Here is a 21,464-nt window from a genome sequence, read left to right on the forward strand (position 1 = left end):
TAAAAAGAGAACCCGTTTCTCACTTACGGATCTCAAGGGGTTTGAATCTTAATGGCAAAAAAACTGTAATCAGAATTTGTGGGACAGTTGTGGGAATTTAAGAGCAATGCCTTGAAACAACGTGGATGAACCTTGAGGGCATTATGCTAAGTGAAGTTAAATTGCTTCTTTTGTTAAATTGCTCCCCAAGTATTTTAGACATTTTTGATACTATTGGAACTACAATTGTTTTCTTAATTTCATTTCAGATTGTCCATTGCTAATGTGTAGAACTATAACTGATTTTTAATTATTTATCTTGTATCGTGCAACTTTCTAGAACATATTTATTAGCCCTAGTAGCGTTTTTATATATTCAATAGGATTTTCTATATACAAGATCATATCATCTATGGATATCGATAGTTTTATTCCTTTTTTATTTGAATGCCTTTTCATTGTTTTTATTGCCTAATTGCCCTAGCTAGAAATGCAATCCTGCATAGACGTGGTGAGAGAAGACATCCTTGTCTTGGTCCCAATCTTAGGGGGAAAGCATTTAGTCTTTTACCATTATGGGTAATGTTAGCTGTGAGTTTTTTGTAGAAGTCTTTTGTCAGGTGGGGAAAGTTCCCTTTTATTTCTCATTTGTGAAAGTCTGTAGCTCGTGTTCCATTGCAACGGGAATCACAGAAATGGCAGTTTTGCTTCCTCCCCGAGAGGAAATCATTGTGCTGCAGAGCATGTGAGTATTCCATTCCAGTAGCAAGCATACACTTCCTTCTAGTTTTGAGTTCAAACAAATGTCTTGAGTTGAAACTCAAATTCTTGGGGCTTTCCAATCCAAATAGAGGGTCTTTATTATTGTAGCTGAAACCTGTAGTTGAAAGCTGCCTCCAGAGTCACCCTACCCTTTGCCAAGTAAGTGCTGCTCATTTTCTCCTGAGGTTAGTGAGGACGCAGAAAGAGTGATTCATAGCATTTCTAATTTTAATTTACATATAATCTCACCATAAGTAAAAAGGAATTTTCCTAGAACCTATGTCACTACTGAACACCTATTATGTGCCCAGCACTTTGCTGAATGCTGAGAACATGACAGCAGATGCAGTCTTTATCCCCCTGTAAATAATAATGGCTAATATTTGTGTGTTTTCTATGTTTCAGGCACTGAGCTACTTGCTTAACATGCATTATGCAATTTGGTCTTCATATCAACCCTGGGTGACTGTCATTTTGGTTGTTGTTAAAAGTCACCCAAATGTTAGAGAACTTAAGCAAGGTCTCATGCTTAAAAGTGGCAGACCCAGGTTAGTCAGGCTCTAGAATCCAGGTTCTTAGTCTCTATATTAAGTGGTTTCTTTCTCCTGTTCTTGGGGCATTTATGCTCTTATTGTTAAGACAAGAAATACTCAGATAAGACAGGGAAGCCTAGAGAGACAAGAGACAAATGTCTTTGGGTAGAATCCAGGTGTTCTTGAACCGAGGATGATGCAGTGGGTGCTGCAGTTAAGAGGGGGAATGTTGTGAAGATGCTGAGCCCTGAGGAAGGCTATGGACTGACTAAGAATTGGATGAGTGCTTTGGAAAGAGGAGGACTTTGGGGCTGAGAATCAGCATGAGGTGAAGTGTGAGGCAGCTATGAGCCTGGACTCCTTGGGGAAAGAGCTTGACTAGAATGAGAGTATCCATGGCTCATCAATGAAAGATCTGACTTGAGACAATTTGGGTCAGATTTGGGGATGTGTATATTACAACACAGGGTTGGATTTAGAAAAGTATTTAAACAGTAGAATTAACTTAATTATTTGTTGTTTTGTTTTCACAAGTTGCATTTCTTGAATTTCCAGGTTTCTGTGAAGGTGGCGTAGGTTAGAAGGGAGGTGTCTGGTTGGCTGGAATCCAGGCTCTCCACCCCCTTAAAGTACAGCCACTCTAAATTTAGATGTTGGTATTCCTTTTGAGATTTTGCTTGATAATAGGGTTTTAGTGCTTAAAAAAGAGTTACAAAGCACTGAGTTAGCCAATAATTCTGCGTTACAGATGAAGAAACGTGGGCTTGAAGTGAACTAACAGCCAGTTAGTAAGAGAGCAAGAATTCAAGTTCCAATTCAAGTCTCAATGCCAAGTAACTTCATTCAACAAACATTTATTGTCTGGCTGTTATCTCCCGGGAAAGATGCAAAGCTCTGTGGAGTATAGGGATGACTGGTCCCTGCATTTGAAGAGAAATCACAAGGGATAGAGGTGCCTAAAAAAGAGATTACAGATCATGTGGACGCAGAGAAAAGGACCCCATTGCTTTTCATGGGAAGGGGAAAAGCAGGGTGTGGGGAGGGTTCGCAGAGGAGTGACACCGGACCTGAATCTTCATGACTGTGTTGGAGTTTTTCAGGGAGATTTGGTGGAGAAGGGCATTCTAGGCCAAAGAAACAACATATAATAAGAAATGAAGGTGTGAGAAAACACAACTTAATTAAGGAATAGCAAATATTTTTTCTAATTAAGAAAACTTACCATTTATTAAGCATTCTTCTGTGCCACACACTGTGCTAGGCAATTTGCATGGATTATTTCATCTAATACTCTTAAGAATCCTATGAGCTGGAAACCGATGAGAAAACCGAGTCTTAGGATGGAGAAGGGTCATGCAAGGTCTCACAGTTAAACCGTGGTAGAGCTGGGATCTGAACTCCTGGGGGCTTAATGTCACCTTGAGAGTCCTGTGTACTTTGCTAGGCAGTTTGGATTTTATCCTCTTGGTCAGTGGTTCTCAAACTTGTATCAGAATCACCTGATGGGCTTGTTAAAACCTGGATTCTGGGTTCTATCACCCCCAGAGTTTCTGATTCTGTAGTTCCGAAAAGGATTTGCCTTTCTGGCAAGTTTCCAGGTAATTCCAACCCTGCTAGTTCAAGGATCACACTTTGAGAACCACTGTGATGGACAGCCATTTAGAAGGTTTCAAGTTTGGGAGGAAAATAATCAGATTTGCATTTTATGTAGGGCTCTCTGGTCAATGAATGGGAATAAATTACAGGCTGATAAGAGAGAACTCAATGAAATGGTGTTTGAAGCGGGCAGAGAGGACATAAGAGCAGTTAAGAGATGAATGTCTAATACCCAACCAAAAGCATGAAGATGAAGGGATGAGTCTAAAAGGAAGAGGAAAATCATTTAGGTACTAATAGCATTAAGAAAGCTCTGATAAATGATGGTAATCATTATAATTAATAAATAGAACTTCTGGGTAGAGTGTCTGATTTAGAAGCGAGATGAAAGAATGGTTATAGAAGAAAAAGTAGTTTTAAGCTTGCTTTGAGTAGAAATGAAGAGGGGAGGGTGAACGGGTTGTTTGGGTCTGAGATGTGTCGAGTTGAGGCCCTCGTGTGGTGCAAGAGAGACTTCATGTTATAGAGAGAAGAGGACTAAGCTGGCTGAGGGGACCTGAATTCTAGTCTTGGCTCAATCACTTATCCACCACTTTGGATATGACACCCACTCTTTGAACTTCCATTTCTTTACCTGCAAGTGGAGGTAAGAACAACTGCGCAGCCTGCCTATGTAAGACTGGAAGGTAAAGGGTGAGAGTCTTCAACCCTGTGGTGGAACTTGGGATAAAAAACACTTTTCTCTGATTATAAACACCCACCCACTTGTGCTCAGATATTCCACAGTCCACATTACAAAGTTGGCTCAAGATGAAAACTTTCAAGAGGTTCACCCACATGTTGGTGTGCCATCTGGCTGAATGGTGACAGCCTTCTTCCATTCCCCTGGATGTTTAACATGCAGGTTTCAGGGCAGCTGAAAAGACATAGACTTATGCTGGGTTTTGAGTTTTAAAATGTTTTATTACAAGCTAGAGTTGGGGGCAAAGCTGCATTATTTCGTTGGGGTAATTCTTTTTAAAACTCAATCATGAACCAATGTATTTTCAGTGTTTAAAGTCAGAAATTACTTTAAATCAACTTTCTCAGCTGATTTTTAAAACTACTGGCCAATGTTTTAAATCTACTAGCCTATCCCTTATTTTAACTATGTAATTCTAGAATGTCAGCAAATGGATGACTTTCTTATAAGCCAATTAAAAGTTAAGAAGTGACTTTACTGAATATGTATTTGGTCATCATAATGGTTGAATATTCATTAACTCAGGAGTCATACTTAATGCCTTCCTGCCCCTCAATGCCCATACCCAATTCATTAACAAGTCTTTATCCTGACTCACCTGGGTTTCTACCTCTCCATTACCCCCATAACCTTTTGGGTGGGAGGTATCACTATCTTTCGCCTGGATCACTGACATTGTTTCCAGAATTATCTATTGTAGTCATTCCTGACTCCCTACAATCCTTATTCTCATAATACAGAGATTAATACCTCAAAATCTGATTAAACTTCCACCTGTTTAAGCCCTTTTAAGCCTTTCCATTGCTTTTAGGATAAAGACAACACCACCTAACATGACCATTGAGGTCCTACATGAACTGGCCTCTACTAACCTCTCCAGTCTCATTTCATTCCACGCTAACTTTTGCTTTTCCTATACAAGTCAAACTGGCTGTCATTTCACCTTATGCATGTGCTGAGGTCCACTCTACACAGAACCTTTGTGCATCCTGTTCCCTCTCTCTAGAATCTTTTTCTCCTCTCTTATCTAGTTACTCCCACGTTTCTGCACATCACAGCTCAAGTGATACTCCACCAAGTCTTCTCTGACCCTGCCGACTAGATCAATACTGAATTACAGTAGTTCCCTCTTGTCCGTGGTTTTGTTTCTTACCCTTTCAGTTACACACAACCAATCCTGGTCTGAATATTAAACGGAAAATTCCAGAAATGAACAACTCATAAGTTTTAAATTGTGTGCCTTTTCCATTTATTTCTGTGTCTATTTGATGACAATGGAGAGCAGCGGATTATATCTGGTTCAGTTCCCTACATAATACCAGTGACCAGAACAGTGTTTAGTACACAGTAGGAGCTAATGAATATTTGTGCAATGATGAATATTCATAGCTGAGATTGTTCTGGTGTAGGGGCTTATACTTAGATTCCATTGGCAGTAAATGAAATGCATGGAAGTTTATGATATAAATTGAAGCCCTTGAAAGATGTGACAGTGTTGATTTCAGCTCTCAGTTGTGTAATAACCAATAGCACAAGCCCTGTTTGCATTTGAATAGGCATATGCTATTTCTCCACTGGAGAACCCCCTGGGGACATAGATTACTCATAGAACTTTGCATCTGTGGTTTAGAATCTTAAGTGGTGTCTACTTGGTACACATCTGCAGTCCTGGATTGCAGGAGCCAATTGAGCCAGCTTGTTTTTCTATTAGCTGTTAGAATGTCTTGCTCAATTTAGATTGGCAAAAGACTGCTAGCCCGTTTTTTTTTTCTAACTTTTCTAACAGCCCTCCACCACATCAGAATTGAAAACCAAGACTTAACTCAAAAAGTTTTAAAATAGACTCTGAAGAATACACCTGGAATTTGTCTTCTTACTTTCATAGTACATGTGCTGTAGCTATCGCTGATACCACTGAAAATCAGGTGGTCAGTGAATTGTCTAGCATCCTAGTGTTAGAAGTATTCTGGGAATGGTGTTAAATTCAAGGCATGTTAATTCTGCATAATGAGAAACTGGATATAGATAAAGTTTGAAGCAGTTCATGAAAATGCCATAATTACTGCAGGAGGCAAGAGTGACAACCCTCAATTACATCTCTCTCAGATCTCACTGTTAACCTCAAGCCCTCTTACCTTAATCAGAGCTTGGGAACAAGGATTCACAGAGCCATTTCATGAAAAGGTAGACTGTGCATTTGTATAAATGCAACTACTGTATTGCAATTAAGCAACACACACACTGCTGCTTTGTGCCACCAGCAAGGTAAATAAAAGACCGTTCTGCTGCTTACAGTTTGGGGATGATTTCCCTGGAGGGGTAGCCATGGTTTGTCACCAAGAGATCTGAACTTTAATGTCCAATCCATAGTAAATGCTATTAATAATATATTAAAATTATATTATGAATTAGACCGAGCAAGTCAACTTTCAGGGCATAAAAAAATGAACTCAGAATAATTTATTCTAATGCTCTGTTTCTCTAAATGTGGTCCTTACATTACTTACATCAGAATAGTCTATTCTGCCAGTTCTTGCCTGGTCCCTAAACTCCCCCTTTCCTGTCCCCACCCCTTAGACCTAATGTATCAGAATCTTGGGGAGTAGGCCATAGGCATCAACACTTTCAACAAGCTCCCAAAATGGTTCTTTTGCTTAATAAAGCTTGAGAACCACAGAGTGATTTTTTAGGGCCTGAGACTTTCAAAGATTTGTTTATACTTCTGGGTTTTCTTCTGCCAGGGGGCAGTGTTTTCTGATGTACAGCTAGATTAGTAAACCATCCTGGAAGTTAATTTCAGTTTTTCTCATACATTTTCTTGATTACTGACCCGACCGTGGATGACCTTATATAAAAATCTTATAAACTCCAGATTAGGTGAACTTTCTTAATTTGGTTTTGTTATAGAACATTTTGGACTGTATTTCAGTCACTTTAGTTGAGTTTCTAGACCTATGCATTATCAGATTTTTTGGTTTTCTCCGTTTTGGACAATGAGAATTGTTTTTGTTGTTGTTGTTTTTGAGAGGTAATTGTATTTTGTAGTTGATTTGATGCCCAAGGTAGGGATTTTGGTCATCTTCCTGAGAATTAATATATAATAATGTCTTATATATTCTGTTAAATTCTGATTAGCAATGGTTAGATGGTGTTGCATGTGTGTGTGTGTGTGTGTGCGCGCGTGCACATGTGCAGTTACGTGTATGTGTCTGTTAATGAACTCCATATGCACAATGACCTGGTAGAAGATAAAGTTCTCTGGCAGAATGATGAACAGAAATAGTGACTGAGTTCAATTCTCTTAGATAATTGGTAACAAGTGCTGTACAGAAGCCAATTATGGATCAACTTGGCTATTATACTTACGGTTTTTTCTCCCTGCACAGCTACTCTGCATGTCAAAAAAATTAAGAGATGGTGTTCAACTTCTGAGTCTAATTTTATTTTCAAGGGGAGCCTTCATTATTCTCAAACCGAGTTTCCACGGTCAAATGTCAGACAGAATCTAAAGTTGTTGGAGTCCGGCATGGGCTGGGGAGGTTGGAGGGACAGGGAGCCAAGATTTGAAGGACATTGGGAACATTGTGGCATAGGATATCATCAAGGGCTTCCTAGATGTTTTCCTTTTTGGTTTATAGTGTGTCTCTGTCAAAACTAGCCTGCATCTTGAAGTTGAATATAAGTAGGAGAAAAATCTTACCCAGGTTTTGTTTTTTTAATAAGCCCTGCTGAATACCCCACTCAAAATCATTTCAGTATGGCACACAGATTAAAGTAAGAGACTTCTATAGAAAAATTCATGAGCCAGCCCTCTCGCCAGAGTGCACAACTAAAGGGGTTTTAGAAAGGCAACGTAATGTTTGCCAGTGTTTTCTTTTTTTCTATGAGCTGTTACTAAGTTCTAGAATATATAATGCTGCCCAGGCCTACTGTGCAGCCCACTATAATAAACAAGTTCTTGCTTTTGTGCTATCCTGTTTTATTTAAGCAAAGCCACCGCTCCGTTGCATAGTGAGTGGTGTATTTGTTTATATACACGCATGTTCTCTGTGGGAGAATGATGGTCGCTGGGCCCGGGGAGAGAAAAACCAAGGCCAAAGCTTCTTCCCTCATTTGAATCCTAAAAGCATACAAAATTTAAATAACTTTCAGATTTAGATGCCTCGATTTCTTTTTGATGTCTCCTGGCTGCCAAATAGCTTAGTACAGAAACTTGAATGTTCACAATAGCCTCAAAGGACACAATTTGAGGGGAAGAGGGCTGGATGATAATTTAACTGGGAAATAACCAGGGAAACAGTTCTTCAAGATAAATTCTTGAACCACTGAGATTTCCTTCCTAAATTCAATCACTAATAAAGCTTCCCCATCCACCCCCCCCCAGCCCCCCACACACCAAGCTGACAGTTTTTCGGGAAGAGGAGGCAGAAATAAATTATTTCCCCCCTCCTCCAGGGCAGAGGACTTTCTGCTGCTTAGCTGGCATTCCCAGTGTTGTGATAAAAGTTACTTCTCTAAACTCTCACAACAGGGGGAAAATAATGCTGTCTCTTGTGTTAGTTACAATCTGGGGAGACTTGGTCCTGAGAAATACTTGAGGAGTCGGGAGTAGCTGCGAATGTGGCAACAGGAACAGGTCATTTCAACGGCCAGGAAAAAATAAATACACGAGACAGAGAGGGGAAGCAATTAGGCTTATACATGATAAAACTTTCCTGTTTTTTTTGTGTGTGTGGTTTTTTTTTCTTTTAAAATAATGCCGTGAGGTTGATGATCCCTTATAACTAGCTACATTGTAAACCTTCAAAGCTTAAAGCTGGTAGAAACTCCTTGCCAGTTCTGTTTCATTTTTATCGGACAAAACACATTTGGTTTCTTTTTGAAAGACCATGTTTCTGTGAGGGAAGGAAAATGAACATGAGCTGTTATTGGCCCCAGCAACCCAAGAAACCCTCATGTTAGCAGAGGAAACCACATGAAAGTGTGTGTGTGTTAGGGGAGGGACCGATAAGGGGGTGGAGAAAAGGAGGCTGATGTTTCCAGCCTCTTTAACTCAGGGCTGTGATTTGTGAACAGACTGTGATGCAATCGAGCTTTGGACAAATCAGAACAGCCTGTCAACCTCCCAGGTGGGATTACATGCAGTTAATAGACTGAGCTCAGAGCCCCAAAAAGCAGTGCATTCAGTGTGGGCACAGAGAACACACTGCAAAAGGCTTTCCAAGAACCCTTTGCCATGGCAAGGAGCAGCGTGTCCCAGGCACGGCAGGTAGGAGGAAGGTGGAATGGCAGGGCTTGGTCTTCAGAAGCAGCTCCAGATTTTGTTTTTCTTTTTGTTGTTTTGAGATATGAAGACAGCGCTTGATGGTGCATTTTGGAAGCTGTGGAATTAGGTGGTGACGTTGAAGTCATTTGCATTTGCCTTCCTAGAATTTGATGCAGCCTTGTCTATTTGACAACTTGATCTCTTTATTCCCTTAGGTGATGTCCCTGTTCACTTTTGCTATTGGAGCCAATATCTGCTTGGGATTTGCCGCAAATCGAATCAAGAGGGAAGAAGGCTGGGATGAAGGCCCTCCTACAGGTAAGTGTTGCAACTATCTGCATTTTCAACCTTTTAAAAGTGTTATACACTAGGTCACCAATAGAAGCTCAGTGAGAAAGGCATCTTTAAATAATTTTGCAGTATAACTAATTTAGTCCTTAATTTCTCCAAAATAAAATCAGCTCTGTGTATCCATCAGGTGAGAGAACGCGGTTTTAATTAGAGAACATTCATGATGTCTTCATGATAACTAGCCATTTAATTCTTTCTGCACTGCAATTCATACATATTAAGACAAAATTAAAATTCTTGTTAATAGACAAAATTAAAACTCTTGTTAATAGACAAGGCTAAAATAGAAGTGGTGAGAGCAGGTGCTGGTTTAATATTGGAGATACGTGAATCGGATTGATTTTCCTGTGGCAATGGATATAGTGCTTATCTCCAGAAAGTTCTGACCTGGGGGCAAAGAGGAGTGGGAGTAGAAAAGGCAGTGAGCTGACTTCAAGAAACTTCAGAAATTTAGAACTAGCAGATTAAGATTTACCTAAAATAGGAAAAAGATTTTTTAAAAAGGAGGTGCTTCAAATTTGAGCTCATTGGTTTTTCTTTCGGCCTAGAGAAAGGTAAGTTTTAACAGTGTACCTCGACTCAGCTAATAGAACCGAAGTGAAAGCGTTTCCTTTTACAATACACTGCGCCCTAAGCAGTGTGGGAGTTCTTATAAAGGAGCTCCTTGTGCAGATGGAGGGGGTTTAACTGACCAGGTCTTAAGTAACGAGTTGGTTAATTTCCTGGAAATTGGAGCTGCTGATGGTTTTATAAATAAAAATTACATATTAAGTAATGCATACTCTAGGGGGCAATATTTTCTTGACTTTGCCTGACATCTCAGCATGTTTGTCTGCCTTCCTGTGCATTTTATATTTCTCTGTATTTCTTGACCTGGCTGCTATAAAAGGCTATCGCCTGGCTCTGGTCAGCCAGCATGAGGTTGTATTCACCAAGTTATGATACATATATTGTTGGATTACTAAGTCTTCCTTCTATTGAGAAGTTACTTTTGTGTGTCATGCCAGAATTATATGAGAAGTAGTTTAGTGAGTTGAAGTGGGGTGTGGTTGGGGTGAAAAGTGAGAAAACAAATAATAAAAATTGCACCCCCAGGGAACCAAATGGATACAATGAGTTGTCTTCTGTTGGGGGGTGAAGGGAGAGAAGAGTGGATCACTGGGCTGTAGAATCCTGTTTTTATTGGTAACAAATGCTCTCTTCAAAGACCTCTCTTTCTTGTTCCAGACAAGTATAACTTCCATTAACACTGACTGTAACTGCACAGACTGGAGAGGGCGGGGTCTAGCCGATCCTTAGGATCAGGCGTCCTCAAACTTTTTAAACAGGGGGCCAGTTCATTGTCCCTCAGACCGTTGGAGGGCTGGACTATAGTTTAAAAAAAAAACTATAAACAAATTCCTATGCACACTGCACATCTTATTTTGAAATAAAAAAACAAAACGGGAACAAATACAATATTTGTATTTGCATGTGGCCCGCGGGCCGTAGTTTGAGGACCCCTGCTTAGGATGGTCGTGTGGGCAAGCTAGCAGCCTGGTAGCCCACTGCTGTTTCTTTCCAATGCACCCTCCAGGGAACTTTCTCCTGTTTTGTATTAATATAGCACTTTGGCTAAAACTGATAATTACAAGCTGTTTCCTTAATGAATGTGTAAAATCCAGCCACTCATTATTTTTGGGAAGCAGTCATGAAAGTCCTGGACTTGGCAGCCTGAATTCATGTAACTTGCTGTGTGGTCTTGGGCAAGTCACTTGTGAAGTCTGTTTCCTTCGCTGTACTATGAGGAGCAGGTCTAGATGATTTCTAATTTCTCTACTGGATTAAAAAAAAAAAGCCCATGGTTCTATGTATTCTGTGCCATTGCCTCTGAATGTATGTGCTCTCCACTGGAGAACTTGGAAAGTGTAGGCCTCAGTTATTAACAAACTATTTCCATACATTATAAGAAATAGCTACAAGAACTAATGCAATAATGCTACTTCTGGGAAAATAATATAATCTATATTCAAATTAATAAGTCTAAGTGATCTTAAGTATACTACAAAGTATTTGCTTCTTGAATTATTTGAGGAAACCATCTATTATTTTAGGCCTCTATGGTGTCTTCTAGAATAGTTTATTAGTGGCCGAAACCGGTTTGGCTCAGTGGATAGAGCGTCGGCCTGTGGACTGAAGGGTCCCAGGTTCGATTCCGGTCAAGGGCATGTACCTGGGTTGCGGGCACATCCCCAGTGGGAGATGTGCAGGAGGCAGCTGATCGATGTTTCTCTCTCATCGATGTTTCTAACTCTCTATCTCTCTCCCTTCCTCTCTGTAAAAAATCAATAAAATATATTTAAAAAAATAGTTTATTAGTGAAAAGTCTATCTATATGAAGCTTAGTCTTGCGATATAATGCCATTTAAGTCTGAGTGTTAGGATTTTGGTATGCTGGCGCACTTTTTTATTTTTCTATGGATGGAGCTTATCTGCTGTTTAGGCAAGACCAGAGATGCACTTTGGAAAATGGGTGAAGGCATTGTGCAGAGACTTGAAGCATTTTAATCTTGTTAAAGGCAATATGTGCCTAGAAAAGGCCTCCTTCAAATAACACATGTGACTGGTTATTTTGTCAGCCAAGAGTTCACATCAGAAAACACTGGGTGAACTTTTCTATACATATTAGAACAAGATCCTGGGAAGAAAGACAACCATGCCTGTGTTCAGCAACACTTTGATGTTCACAGAAATTGGGGAAGCTCAGTGCTTCTAGGTTGTTTCACAAAATAGAAGGAATACAAAGGGTATTAATGTATGGCTAGCTTCAGACTGATCAGAGCACGATCTCCCGTCCAGAAGCACACAGTGCCTTGTTTGGTAAATGTCGTTCCTCAGAGCTCTCAGCAATAGCTGAGGACATTCTACACACATGCAACTGCTGTACTATGGACTGGGCTGCTAGTTTCAAGGCTGTTGCAGTGCAAACAGTCTGTTATAATTAATTAACTAGCACATTTGTTAGCTGGATTTATTGTTAGGATCTGGTGATCTATTGGAAGTCATGGTGGAATAGGGTGTCTTCTACCAGATCATAAAAGATGTATAGATTTATTAGAGGATGTGAAATGAGCAGAGTCAGTTATAATTCTGTTGGGTAAATATAATAGGCAATCAGGTAAATGAGATGGCTGAAATACATTTTCAAGACAATGTAAGTGATAAATGCCATTTAGCTTGACATCTTTGTCCCATACCTACATCTGATGCAGCCAGCTTGATTCACCTTTAAGATGGCAAGAGAATTTATGTGTATACAAGTATGTGTGCACTCATGTACATGTGCATCCATGTGTGTTTATGGTGCTGTGGTGGAGTCTATTCTACTAAAGTTTGTGATAGATATTCTTTCAGTCTCCTGGTGAAAAATGGGATATCCTCTGAAGTATTAGCACTTAATACTTGAAAAATGAAGGGAAATTGTAAGCTTGTGAATGGCTCGCTAGTAAACCTGAAAGCTCAGTTCAATTTATTATCATTTTTAGTAGCATGAAAGTTAAAAGTATGTGAGTGTGAATGAAATTCACAGATATAAATATGAAATGAATTTCTCTAACAACTTTATGAGAAAAGCTTTTCTTTGCGAATCATAGAGAAATCAGACAATAATAAGAGGAATGAGATGGTTCATGTTCATTTGGTAACTTTAAGAATTTCTTTTTACAATGAGAAAGAAAAGCTATTTAAAAGATGGGCTAGCAGCATGTAGGAAACTGCAAAGCTGGCAGATATATCAGCCCTCCTCTGTAAGGAAAACAATCTCATGATGTCATGGGCTTTGTGTTAAACCTAGTGTAGAAATCAGGGGTATTAGTCAATGGACTGAAATGACCTGAATTCAAATCTAAGGAGGGCACAGATATTCCATTTCTTTGTTACAGGGAGCTTTGGTGCAGTAATTTTTCAGTTATCCTAAAACTATACAGAATCCCCTATCTCATTTGCAAAAACAGAAATTTCAGTCCTCAATAAAGTTCAACTAGAATCTTGAGTCAACATAAAGTATCAATTCTTCCAAAATCATGTCTTAAAAAGAACATAATATAGATCATTTGGAGCCTATTTACAAAATGTGAAAAATCCTTTGTTAATGAAAACAGTCCTGTAATTATATTCAGATGATCTAAAATTTTAGCCAGGCCTTTGTAAGCTCAAAGTAGGCCTAGAGATTAGATTTTCCAATCAGAAAAGTGGGATAATGTTGCCTCTCTATCAGAAAAGAGTTTTGAAAACTAAATGCCATATTAATGCAGATGACAAATACAAGATGTTTGGTATTTGATGATATATTTAATTGACCTTCAATTATGTTTGAAGGCCAGTGTTTAAATTTTTATCTCATCAATTTGATAATAGTTGTGATTAAAAAAGGACAGTGTTGTCCTAGCTGGTTTGGCTCAGTGGATAGAGCGTCAGCCTGCAGACTGAAGGGTTCCAGGTTCGATTCTGGTCAAGGGCACATGCCCAGGTTGCAGGCTTGATCCCCAGTGGGGGACATGCAGGAGGCAGCCAATCAATGCTTCTCTCTCATCATTGATGTTTGTCTCTCTCTGCCTTCTCTCTTCCTCTCTGAAATCAATAAAGGTATATTAAAAAAACAAACGGAGAGTGTTTCACTGTGTTGCAGCAGCTTTGCAGATCATTCAGAATCACACTACTGACTACCATCACAAATGTGATCTGAGTGGTTTAGAACTTAAATTCACATTTTTTACTTTTAAGATTGAAGTTTATAGAACTCTGTTTTGTTGCAGCTTATGAGGTCTTTCTACATGAGGACACTGCATTTATCCACACACTGAAAGTTCAGGTGTTTGAAACATCCCAGGTGGACTTATTTATTTAACACGTTGTCTGTGAACTCTGACCCAGCACCTGTCAGAGGAGGGAACAGTGGTGCTGGCAGGAATGGGTATTTACAGACAGAGGTGAATTTGGGCAACAGGCCTGTATGAGGGTGCTGCTTGCTAAGATATAAGGTAAAAAATATCAAGGGAAAACGGCAACTTCGATGCAAGAAAGTATGCCCAGGAAGAATGAGTCACATGATCCAGAAGAGGCATAGACAGTATTACATTTTAGAGCTGGGTGACATCTTGAATGCCGTCCATGTCCCCTGCCACCTTTCCCTGCCTTCTATACTTCAGACGGGGCTGGCATACGCAGGGGAACCGTTATGTTTCAATGCTCTTAGAAAAGGAGGCAGCATAACAGGCTGTGAGCTGGTTCAAAGCTTTAGTTGCTCTCACTTTCAGGAAACACTCCAGCTGAGAACCACGGGAAACAGGAGGAACAGATAGGGTGCCTATCTCAAACTCTGCTCTCAGGGCCAGACAAAACTTAGAAGGAAGAATCATCCAGCTTTGAGCTGAGCTAACTGTTTTCAAGCTTAAATACTGCCTCTCTCATCGGCCATCATCCAAATCTGGAAGTTTCTGCTTTGCAGGGAGATTTGGAGGGAAATATGATTGGGAGCCCAGGAGGAAGTAATGTTAAGTCACAAATCTTGTCATGAATTAGGTTCTTTCTGATTAGGTTCATAGCAATAGTATTTTTAACTGCATAGATGGCACCAGAATTCTACATCCACTACCTCTGTGTATGTGTGTGTGTGTGTGTGTGTGTGTATTTATATAGTGAGATGGAGTGCTTCGGAAATAAGGTCTTATTTAACAAAGTAAAAATAATTTCACTTGGTTTTCTCAAAATTATGAATTTGGAGGAAACAAATCATGTTTCACATTGGTGTTTTTCCAAGTCATGCTACTGTGAAAAATAAGGGAAGCAGAACATTGTTTTTATGCATATCATAGATGTACATATATGCAGGTTTTAAAATTTTAAGTCCCATTTAAAAACAAAAAGTGTCGCTAGAGACCTGTAACCTTTATATTTTAAGATTCTGGAACTGACATGTATCTTTGAAGTAAAGTAACGTCATTTAAGTGTGTCATTAAAAAGGCAGCAGTAGACATTTAATCTCATAAAAGTATTGGCAAATGCCTCGTACAAAATTCCAAACCTCCATCATACTTACACACATTTCTGATTTGATTTTTTTGAGGGTTTTTTCTTTTATGGTTTTTTTGTTGATTTTTCTGTAAGTTCCTTTTAGTTTTGAGCTTTTATGGACATCTCAGTCATAATCTCAGATAAAAATTATGGGATACTACAAGTTTATTGATCCTTCAGTTTTCATGACACCTTTCAATACATCATAGAGCCAAGATGCTCATGTCCATATTCTCTTGGTTTTTAGGTTAGATGAAGGAAGGCTTTACAGATGTTTGAATTCAGGTTTGTAGTAAGGCAGGGAATCTTTCCATTTTTGGCCATTGGATCAGGTACAATAAAAAGAGAAATCCTAAAATCTGTTATTAGCCTGGAGTGGGGAGCAGGCTAGGGGACCTGGGCATAGAGGATTACTTACAAACGACAAAGAAAGTAGGGGCAGGAACTCATTATGACAGAAGATCCAAGGATGGACTCGGCCCTGCAAAGGCAAAGTTCATTCCGTTCTACTCTACCACTTCATATTATTAAAAAAGGTGCAGCAGTTCAAATTCTTGGGGTTATTGGATTCGAAGTACTACAGGGCTCGATCCATCTTCCCACTTCTCTTCCTGCCTTTGTCACCCGAATCCACGTCAGCCACGAGTGGATTTTGACATCTGTGTCCCTCATCCACACACACCCAGGAATTAACTCCGATCCAAAAGCTATTGGTAACCCAGTCTTGGGTACAATATTTTTTAGGAGATAGATATTGCCATTATGAGTGTAAGGACAGCTTTATTAACAAAGCTGTCTTCAGTTTAAGGCAGTGGTTCTCAACCTGCGACCCCTTTGGGGGTCGAACGACCCTTTCACAGGGATTGCCTAAGACCATCGGGAAACACATATATAATTACATATTGTTTTTGTGATTAATCACTATGCTTTCATTATGTTCAATTTGTAACAATGAAAATACATCCTGCATATCAGATATTCACGTGACGATTCATAGCAGTAGCAAAATTACAGTTATGAAGTAGCAACGAAAATAATTTTATGGTTGGGGGTCACCACATGAGGAACTGTATTAAAGGGTCGCGGCATTAGGAAGGTTGAGAACCCCTGGTTTAAGGGTTCGAAAGGAGTATTGTAATTGATAGGAGCCAGCTATTGAATGAGATTCAATTGTTTTCGAAAACAAAGTGCAGGACAAATTTAGAGAATGATTAAGAAAATAGAAAAAGTCACATTGATAGAATGAAGAAAGTTTAAAAATGGCAAAAATTCATTAGGTATTTTCGAAGTAAAGAAAGAGATAGTGAAGAGATTAGATGAAGGAAAAGCAAAGGACATGAACAGAGGAACATTTCAAATGCATGCTGGGGCACCATAAAGAAGAGGAGATGGGGCAAGCAACCCACTGTAAGCAATGTATTTTGAGATCTCTTATAATCTTAGCTATAAGCATAGCGAAGCATATTAATGTATGCAGCTCATGGGAATGAATGCTACTCAGAATTTATTAGATGACTGTTGGAATAATTCTGTCAAAGCAGTACTCTTAAAAATAAATAATTCAATCATACGCATTTTCCTTCTCTTTATTTTCATTATAAGACTTCTTCTAGTTTTCCTTTTTTCACATCTCAGTCCCCCTTGTCTAATCTCACCCCGTCCCCTCAGTTAATTATGGTCCAGCGTGCACTGTTGATAGGTTGGCCAAAGTCAATAGAAAAATGTGGTTTATGAACCAGAGGGAAGGTATTGCTTTGGAAACCTGACATTAGTTCCTAAACGGAACTGGCTTGGTTTGTATGCATTTCAACATCCCACAGTCAACCCTGCAAAAGCGTTTCACATCTCATGGTCTAGTGAATCTGTTTGCTTTAGCTGAACTGATCTGATGCCATAAAGGCTAAAACAGGGTGATTCTGACTTCAAAGAGGACAGAGGAGTAAGGGATGAACAGGATGTTCAGATAAATGGCTTCGCTGAACCTAGAAATGTCATTTAGCATCTGTTCTCCCCTGTGCCTCTGTGTTCTTGCTTCTAAAAGAAATGTGTATTGATTATAAAAAAAAATTAAAAGATTATAAACATGTAAATAAAGAAATAAAATTACAAATAGCATGGCATAAACAACACTTATTAGGATATTTATTTGTAACACATATTATGTTATAAATATTATATATATATATGCATATATACAGACACACGAGAGACAGAAGTATGTACTAGTAAATAAACAAACAAAAAAGTAAAAAGTCTCTTTGTCTCCCTCTTTGTTAGTTATTTTCCCCAAATGTAATTTCAGTAAATATTTCATTACAGGAACAAAAAGGTTATTTTCAAAAAGTTATGCATACTTGCACTTTTTCTCCATGCTTCTGCCCCCTCCCTCTCCTCCCTCATCACTAGCTATCTCTGGCTCTGGCTTTATTTTTGATTGTTTTCCTTATTGCTCTTTGTATGTCAGTTATATGTAATATTATAACACTGTTTTGTACTTTGATCTTTTTGTTGTTATTGTTGTTATTATTAATCTTCATCAGAGGATATTTTTCCATTGATTTTTAGAGAGAGTGAAAGGGTGGCAGGGAGGGGGGGAGATGGGGAGAGAGAGTGAGAGAGAGAGAGAGAGATTGAGAGAGAGAGAGAGAGAGAGACATCAATTGGTTGCCCCCTAACATGCTTTCTGACCAGGGTGGGGAATGAACCTGTGACCAAACTACATGCCCTTGACTAGCTGCCAGCTGACACTCTATTTTGCCACACTGTCCAGGGCTGTACTTTGATCTTAAAAAAAAATGTTTAGATATTTTGTAGATCTTTCCATATTAGCCTACACAGAACTGCTCATTCTTTTAAGGGCTGGGAAATATTTCATTTATGGCTAGAATGGTTCTTGTACATATATCTTAGCAAATTTTTTCAAATATGTATGAGAGGTAAATTCTAGTAATGGAATTTCTGGATGAAAGACTCATATGCATTTTAAGAACTGATAGATATTTCTGAATTGTATTGTATTTTACAAAAGTATTTATCTCTAGCAACAGGCATGACACTGCTTATACATTCTGTTCAAAAGAAGGTAATTATTTTGTAAGCTAGGATGAAGATCCAGTTTAATTTTTTTTCAGACAGCTTGTTATTCCAGCACAACTTACTGATTAATCCTTCTTTCACTTAACTGATTAAGTTTTCATTCTTCCTTTGATTTAAAATGTTACCTTTATAATATAAAATATATTAAATATAAACTGTAATTTAAAATTTTTTAAAAATTAAAATGTTACTTTCATTATAATAAATTCTCAGATATTTGGTCCTAGTTCCTCTCCCCACCCCCAACACTGATCTACTTACTTTCTAATACCAATCTATGCTAATTATTTAACTTCAGAATATATTTTACCATCTAGTCTTCATCAAACTACTCTTTTCTATTTTTTTCTATATTTATTTTTTATAAACATTTAATATTCTTTCAAGTTTCAAGTAATCCTGTTTTTGTTTTTATTGTGAACGCATTGAATCTTTAGGTTTATTTAGGGAGAACTGATATTTTTATAATGTGGATCTTTTTACCTCCAAGATGGTATAGCTTTCCATTTAATTAAGTCTTTTAAAATATCCTTATGTAAACTTTTAATGTGTTCTTCATGTAGGTTCTACATGGGTCCTATTACATTCATTCCCAGATATTTTGTCTTTTAAGTAGTATGATGAATGGAACTTCCATTTAACTTTTAGTTGATTCTTAAGATTTCTAGTTATACAATGATCATATGAAAATAATGAATGGGAATTTATTTTTGACAAGCTGAGACTGTGGAATTTGTGTTTGTGTAACTCAGGTTACATGTATAGGTTTTGTGGCTGGAAGAAATCTTAAATCTCTATTTCAATCCCATGTGGTCAGATTGTTCTCAGAACATGTAGGCTCAATTTTCCTTACAAAAAAAGCTATGGATTTTCAAATAGGGAAATGAGCTCTTGTCTCTCAGTACATAGATCGAAGTCTCTTCTGTCCTGACATCATTCACATCCACAGAGACACTAACCCTCACAGATTTGTAGTCATAATAATTGTAAAAAGCATAAACCCAATAGCCGACACTCATTACACTCTCTCTATGTCTGACCACCAGTGTTTTGCATGGATTGTTTCATTTAATTCTCTTTATAACCTTGAGTTACTTTTATTAATCCCCTCACTTTACAGTTGGGGAAACTGGCACAAGAAAGTTCAACAACCTGCTAGCAGGTGACAGAGCCATGCTGCTCAGCCAGAGTGGGACTGTATTACTGCACTGCACCGCTTCCCAGGCCCACCCCTCCACGGTGACATGACTCACTTCTTTTGTCTCTTGTATCTTGCAGTGTTATCTGACTCCCCCTGGACCAACACCTCTGGATCTTGTAAGGGCAGATGCTTTGAACTTCAAGAGGTTGGACCTCCTGATTGTCGGTGTGACAACCTGTGTAAGAGCTACAGCAGTTGCTGCCATGACTTTGACGAGCTTTGTCTGAAGACAGGTATGCAACTTTTGGGTCCTCTAGCCTCGATTAGATCAACCCCTACTGTTATACAACCTGCTTTTGCCAAACCAAACTCTGGGTTTGAGTTTTGTTTCTTGAATGACCGTCAATTTTATGATGCGTACACCCAGCGTGACTCTTGTTTCCATACAAGAAGGTTCTTAGCTGCTGCAGTCATTGCCTGATCTTGGAAATATTTGTGGCTGGGCGTTTTGTTTTGTTTTTTTTGGTCTTTAATCTTCATCATTTCTGTTTCTTACTGTCAATTCCCGGGTACCTGGCCTGAAATTGTGCATGTTCATAAAGTGTTGGTTTTTAAATTTGCATTTATCTATCTATCTTGCACAGTTTCTGGCATTTGTTTATTTTATCATATCGTATAGTGATTATGGTCTACCTGGATTTTATTCCCAGTTCTCTGTGCAAGTGGAAAATTGCTCTGGAATCCTACTTGGATCACTTCTATAGTAGAACAGTCAGAATAGACAGGCTTCTGGAGCACTTTTGGAGACTTTTGCCATCCCACCTGCTCTGTTCCCAAAGCCCGATACTTTATGTAGGACTTGGACGATACCTTGTTTGCTGCCCACCATGCCTCAGGGCAGCATCACATTCAAACTCTCTGAGAAAGATGACACTCAACCCTGCACTTCAGACCACTAGGTGCAGAGATTCCACAGCTCCATGGCCAAGTTATTACTTGCTTTTGGACTTCTCTGTTGAGCTGATTCTTTAAAAAAATCTAGGTTCTATTGATTTTGCTCTGACCTTTCTAATAATATCATTAGAAACAGAGACATTATTCTCCTCTACTAAGGAAATAGTTCTTAATTTATATGAAAACTGACATCAACTGCTTTATTAGTTCTGATTTTTTTGTTTTCCCCCCAAATAAGAAATGTTTTATTAGGTTGTTTTTTGTGTTTTGTTGCACAATACATTTTCCAAACATTTTGGCATTTGGGGGCGAGGCGGGGGGAGCGGGTGGTGGGGGAGGGCGGTTACTTTCCTTTGGAACTCCTCCCAGTTTCCTTGGTTGTGAGTCTGCAAACTTAAATGCTGAGAACCTTGTAAACTACACGTATGGATGGAACAGATGTTCCAGCAGAGTCCGTTGGCTCTAACACATTCTTTCAAGTCAGCAGCTGGTGTTTGCTTGGCAGTGAGGAACTAACTAACATTTTACGTTTCCTCTCTATGTTGAGTATCTTGTCCCTGACACGTCATGGCAGCCATCTGGATTCCTGATCTCAGAGCTCCTTGCAAAGTTTAATGGATCTCCTGACGCCAGCTTAGCCTTTTCTGAACGTAGCTCATGCCTTTCTTCCCAGGTTTAATAAATATGGACTACAATAACATGTTTAAAGTCATTTATTCTCCATGCATACAGATAACATATGCCAAATGTGGAAGAATCAAATATCAATCAAATATTAAATAACCACAAAAGGCTAATGAAAACAGTCTTTGCGATTCTACTTTACTGATAGAAGCACTCTCTGGAGATAAGCACAATCAATGTTTCAGTGTAAATTCTGACTATTTTATGTGTATCTATATTTATACAAGTGTGTATATATATGCCGAATGCCTGCATAGTAGTCCATTGAACAGATATAACCTACTTCATTGAGAACTTGATCAGCACTTA

General features: G+C 38.8%; 1 protein-coding gene across 5 annotated transcripts in view; it reads left to right on the forward strand.

Annotated features, from left to right (window-relative positions):
* ENPP2 (ectonucleotide pyrophosphatase/phosphodiesterase 2) overlaps window positions 1-21,464 on the forward strand; it is a 104,797-nt gene that overhangs the window by 17,728 nt on the left and 65,605 nt on the right. For 2 of the 5 annotated variants that reach the window (XM_006769094.2, XM_006769097.2), the window contains exons 1-3: window positions 8,765-8,881; window positions 9,094-9,196; window positions 19,655-19,810. In XM_006769094.2, the coding sequence (XP_006769157.1) occupies window positions 8,849-8,881; window positions 9,094-9,196; window positions 19,655-19,810 (292 nt within the window). In that variant the 5' untranslated portion in view covers window positions 8,765-8,848. Of the gene's footprint in view, window positions 1-8,764; window positions 8,882-9,093; window positions 9,197-19,654; window positions 19,811-21,464 lie in introns of those variants that run through there. The other 3 variants (XM_006769095.2, XM_006769098.2, XM_006769096.2) reach the window with 2 other exon arrangements.

The sequence above is a fragment of the Myotis davidii genome, unplaced genomic scaffold (assembly GCF_000327345.1).
Source record: "Myotis davidii unplaced genomic scaffold, ASM32734v1 scaffold1, whole genome shotgun sequence".
Classification (NCBI taxonomy): domain Eukaryota; kingdom Metazoa; phylum Chordata; class Mammalia; order Chiroptera; family Vespertilionidae; genus Myotis; species Myotis davidii.